This window comes from Alexandromys fortis, unplaced genomic scaffold (assembly GCF_014885135.2).
Source record: "Alexandromys fortis isolate MF-2015 unplaced genomic scaffold, M_Fortis_MF-2015_v1.1 scaffold_61, whole genome shotgun sequence".
Classification (NCBI taxonomy): domain Eukaryota; kingdom Metazoa; phylum Chordata; class Mammalia; order Rodentia; family Cricetidae; genus Alexandromys; species Alexandromys fortis.
The window spans coordinates 1,465,238-1,470,144 of NW_026067962.1; the positions used below are offsets into that span (position 1 = coordinate 1,465,238).

At 38.8% G+C, this 4,907-nt stretch overlaps 1 protein-coding gene across 1 annotated transcript; it reads right to left on the reverse strand.

The window, feature by feature from the left end:
* Positions 1–4,314: 4,314 nt before the first annotated feature.
* On the reverse strand, positions 4,315–4,649 carry LOC126508283 (small ubiquitin-related modifier 3-like). The gene has a single exon (XM_050153438.1). It carries the CDS (start codon positions 4,645–4,647, stop codon positions 4,315–4,317), a length of 333 nt encoding a protein of 110 aa, XP_050009395.1. The 5' UTR covers positions 4,648–4,649.
* Between the last annotated feature and the right edge of the window lie 258 nt (positions 4,650–4,907).

The following is a 4,907-nucleotide window of genomic DNA, read 5'->3' on the forward strand; positions in this document are numbered from 1 at the left end:
CTTTCTTCACATTCACCTCAAAAGCTTTGCATCAATACGTATGAGTAACTTAGAGAAAATTGTGCACTCATAACAGCTTAACCAAATTGCATGTTAGTTATAATTGTGACCTACAATTAGAAGAGTCAAGAAAAGGCATTTTAAAATTCTCTCAGGAAAACACAAAGTATACCTGCTTGTTATATTCATTGAAATCTCAAGTATAAACTAATCAACCTTTAACAGTATGCCCAGATAACTACAAAGCCCTTCTGGGGAGAGCAGGGGTTCCACATATAGGTGAATTGAGAACTGGAAAGAGAAAAGAGAAAAAGACTTTCAGCAGTGGATAGTAAAACATACTTGAGGAAAGAGTCCTGCAAAGTGACCCAGGATCTATGCATGTTTTGTTATTTATATTGCTGCTGAGGGTCATGTACCATTGATGAACTCTCTTTGCTTGGCACCAAACCTTACTCTTTTCATATATTATATAAAGAGTTCATAGGAAGTGATATAGATGATGCAATGAGGTAAGGTTTCAAAAATGTATGTGTGGTGAAAACAGAACAAATGGAAGAAACTTTTATTAGACCTGGGAGGACTGAAAAGTAGAGAGGGGCCAGAGTTTCAAAAGAAAGCTCTCTTTGGGGCATTAAAGTGATTAAAAAAACTATGTCAAACTTCAAGATCTCAAATTGTAGCATCTATTATTTGAAGAAAAATATAGTAAAAAAGTTAAAGTAGACATATTAGAACACCAAAAACAAGATTACTAACTACCCCTATGAATAGAAATATTCAGCATGTACTTGAGTTATGAAACATTATAACAAAGAAAAAAATTATTAGTAGTAATTTATTTTGTGGCTGTGAAATTCGAGTAGTTTAAAGTGTTTAGCCTAGAGTATCAGCATCCATTCATTCAATAAGTGTGTATTAGGTGTGCCTTGCATCTAAAGCATTGGATCAGTTTTTTTTAGGATAAAGAAGAAAACAAAAGCATTCCAGATTTTCTTAGGTCTATAACTTGAATTAAAAACACTTCATAGAATTGTTTTAAGATGTCCCAAAAATGAAATTTTTGAAAATGACAAAAGAAAGAGTATAGAGATAGAAAAAATACAATAAAGCAAGATTATTTTATGAAGGAGTAGAAAAAGCAAAATCTTCTCTTTGTAAAGCCTAAATTGATTTGAATGACAAGGCTAAACATAAACATGCGAGCAACTATCCAGTGAAGCAAACTGGAAGGCAATGAAATACACATTTTGTAACACATGAAAAAGAAACTTAATATTTGCATCATAATGGAGAAGAGTTGTTTGACAAGATGAGATTAAAGAACCACCTTTCATATATTATTCAGCTAAGAACAGTCTGATCAAAGTCTATAGGCTTTGAGAAATTACCAGTTCAAACAATCAGAGATACACGGAGAAGAAAGGAGAAATGCAAATATCAAGGGCAATTTATGGTTTCATGATCAAAATGATGGATAACAATTGAAAATGGATGAACATGGAAATGAAAAATAAAAGCATGATGACTCATCTGCAAGAGTCAATATGTCAATTAAGTGAAAACCTCAGTGGCATAAAAGACTTACTGAAGTGGAAATAAAATAGAAGGTGAGCTGAAAAGTACGCGATGATGGTTAAAGAATGGGATGTCTGACATTGAAGTTCCAGAAATGTAGTCGAAGGTGATGTCATAATGCAAACTCAGATTTTTTTAATGTGAGCAATAATGATGAATGGATGTTGAGGACACTTTTTATGTAGTGGCATTTCAATTGTATTTTAATAAATGAAACTTGTCTAAAGATCTTAGAGTAAAACAACCCCACTGGCTAGTCTGACAAACTAGGTAATGATAACACACACCTTTAATCCCAGGAACTACATTAGTTTGCTATAAAATCTGGGCAGTGCATGCCCTTACTCATAGTGGTGCAAACCTTTAATCCCAGACCTAGAGAGGAATATAAAACAGGAGGAAACAGCTCTCAAACACAGTCTTATTCTGAGATTCTTGGAAGCATGATTGCCATTTTGAATTAATGTCACAGTAAGAGCCAGTGGCTGGCTGCTTTGCTTTTCAGGTCTTCCAGTTGAACCCAAATTTCTCTCTCTAATATTACTAATTGTGTTTCACCTTTTTTTTTTTTTTTGGAAATAAAGAAGTTGAGAAGTGTGCAGAGGTGAACTGAGTTGAGTGTCCCTTCAGTGAATGGAAGGAGGGATAAATGGAAGATGACATCATTGTTATTTCTCAGTCTAAAGGACGTGGAGTTCTTTGAATGAACACAAAATGTTTTGCAGTTTCCCAGTTAAAACAAGAGTCCACCTCATGTATCTTATGCCAGCAAAGTTTTCAAGGAAAAATATGGAATTGCTTAAAAAGGTAGTCATGGGATTACAGATCTTTCTGCAAATATTCAGAACAGAATATTAAATAATCAAGAGAATGTAATTCCGTGATAACCAATTCTTCATAACTATGGTATACTTCACAAAATTGTGAAGGTTAGTCTGGGTGGCCAGCGTACTTGGAACTGGAATGAATCAAGAGACTCCCCTCCTGTTGACTCTGTGAGGATTAACTAAAGGTAGGAAACAACCTTCCCCAGTGGACAGTACTTGCTGTTGCAACACAGGTGTCATTTGTCACTCTTTGCTAGTGACTGCCTCTGTGCTGCTGTTGCTGTTGCCGCCACCACCCTTCAGTAACATAACCCAGTGTCTTCAGCCTTTCAAGATGGGTTGAAGATCCACGGACTCCCCAGGAGTTCTTGGTACCTTTAGCATACCAAATCATAATTAATGAGACATCCAGGCTCATAGACTAAGTGGCTACCAGTTTCTCAGCATCTCCAGTAGACAGACAGTCCTTTTTGGACAACCTAGTCTGTGCCATGTAAGCCAATCTAATAAATCCCTCTCTTAAATATATTCAGCATCAGTTCTTTTCTTTTGGAGAACCTGACTACACCACGTACCATCTCAGTTTGTTTAATCTGTATTTTTGTTAACATTTATAATATTGAAGGAGTGTTTCCCCCACTTTTATCTGGTGCATCTACTAGTAATGAATTAATTAAGCCACTGCAATTAAAGTGTTAAATATTTGCTTAATCATTATTTCTTTCAATGATTACAAGTTTATTAGCAGCACTGTTCTTTTTTTCATCAAACTATATTTACTGTTTACAGTAGTAAAGGTCGACAAATAATGTACAAACTAGATAAACACAACAGAGTCAACAAACATCCCACCCAAGCCCATGCAGTAAAACAGGAAACAACAACATTTTCCTTGGATTTTAAGCAAGCGAGAGATGGTCTGTCGGTCAGTGTCAGGTGACTATGAAAGGCAGAGAGGGTCCTCAAGCAGCAATGGACCCTTACACAAGGATGACAGGCAGGACGATCCACATTTAACTGGTATAGACCCCACAATGCAGGACTGAAGTCACCCATTGACGCATCATTTGAATACACATCTGGAAAGCCACAGAGCATAATCCATGAGAATGAGGTCACCTTTCCCAGGCTTTCTTTGCAACCACACTTTAAAGCAGGTCTCTTACAAAGCATCACTGTAATCTTGATACTTAACCGATTACCTTCTTACACAGAAACCATAATTATGCATTGGAACCAAGTACTAAAAAATAATCTGAGGCCACACTCAGTTTCCAAATGAGACATGGCAGTTACTTTCTTCGACATTATAACAAGGAAAGAGAGTGGGTCCCACCTTACCAACGCTGCCCATGTACCCATTACCAGGTGCCAAGTAGAAAGGGGACATGTCAGGAGACATTGGGTCACCGTACTTAAGGACTCCTTCCAATGGTCTTTTCCCTTTAACTTTAGCATGTTTGACAAAACTCAAGCTGATAGTATTTCAATGTTTTAATATTCTATACCTACAACCAATAGGTGCAATTCTGTCCTTCTCTCCCATCTCAACATCCCATAGGCAAGCCCACTGGGTAATGGGACCACAAGCTCTCTCCTTGACTAAGACAAATCACTCTAAAAGCAGCCACAGTTCTGGGGTTCAGAGTCAGGTGGCAGGCTTTTCCACACCCACCTCCAAGTTTTGGTGAAAAATATTTTAGGGATGGGAGGAAGCAGAAACGAAAACATAAACAAATCCCAAAACCTTGTTCTTGTTTCCCCTAAAGGCAATGCGCTACACAACACTTCCATCCCTGCGTGATGGTCTGTAGTCCGCTCCAAGCACACCAGAAAAGGAGAACCAGTCAGGGACTCTGGCTTCTGCTGACTTTTGCTTTTGTGATTGGTGTGGCTGCATGGTCACCTTTCAATAGCAGATGTCAGGACAATGATCGGGTGTGGTGATGGTCCCTCGGGAAGCCGTTCCTCCTGTCTGCTGCTGGAATACGTCAATGGTGTCCTTATCCTCCATCTCCAGCTGGGTTGGGGTGTCTGTTTCATTGATTGGTTGTCCATCAAACAGGAATCGAATCTGCCTCATTGACAAGCCCTGCCTCTCGCAGTAAGCCTTCATCAGCTTGATCAGTGGCGTATGCCTCTTGATCTTGAACTGCACCACTGAACCATCCTGTCCCGCCACTTTCAGGTTGATGTGGTCATTCTCTGTCTTCACTCCCTCCTTGGGCTTCTCTTCCGACATGGTTGGGCTTCTGGGGTCGTGGTGGCGGGAAGCGCAGGAAGAACCGGTGGCTCTGGAGCAGGTTAGTCATGCTCTCTGCCCCGCCTCACTTCCCTATCAACTCTGTTGACAAAAAACCTCAGAAGCTTCTAATGTGCATTCTTTTCTTTCTTGTGTCAGATGTCAATAATTGCATTCCAACTCCTATAGCAACGTTCCACATATCTCCACATTCTGTTTTCCAAAAAGGAAGAGGAAGTATATGGGACATGAAATAAATA

Bases quoted from the DNA above. Each gene is read 5' to 3' on its own strand.
- LOC126508283 (XM_050153438.1), bottom strand. From the start codon at position 4,647: ATGTCGGAAGAGAAGCCCAAGGAGGGAGTGAAGACAGAGAATGACCAC.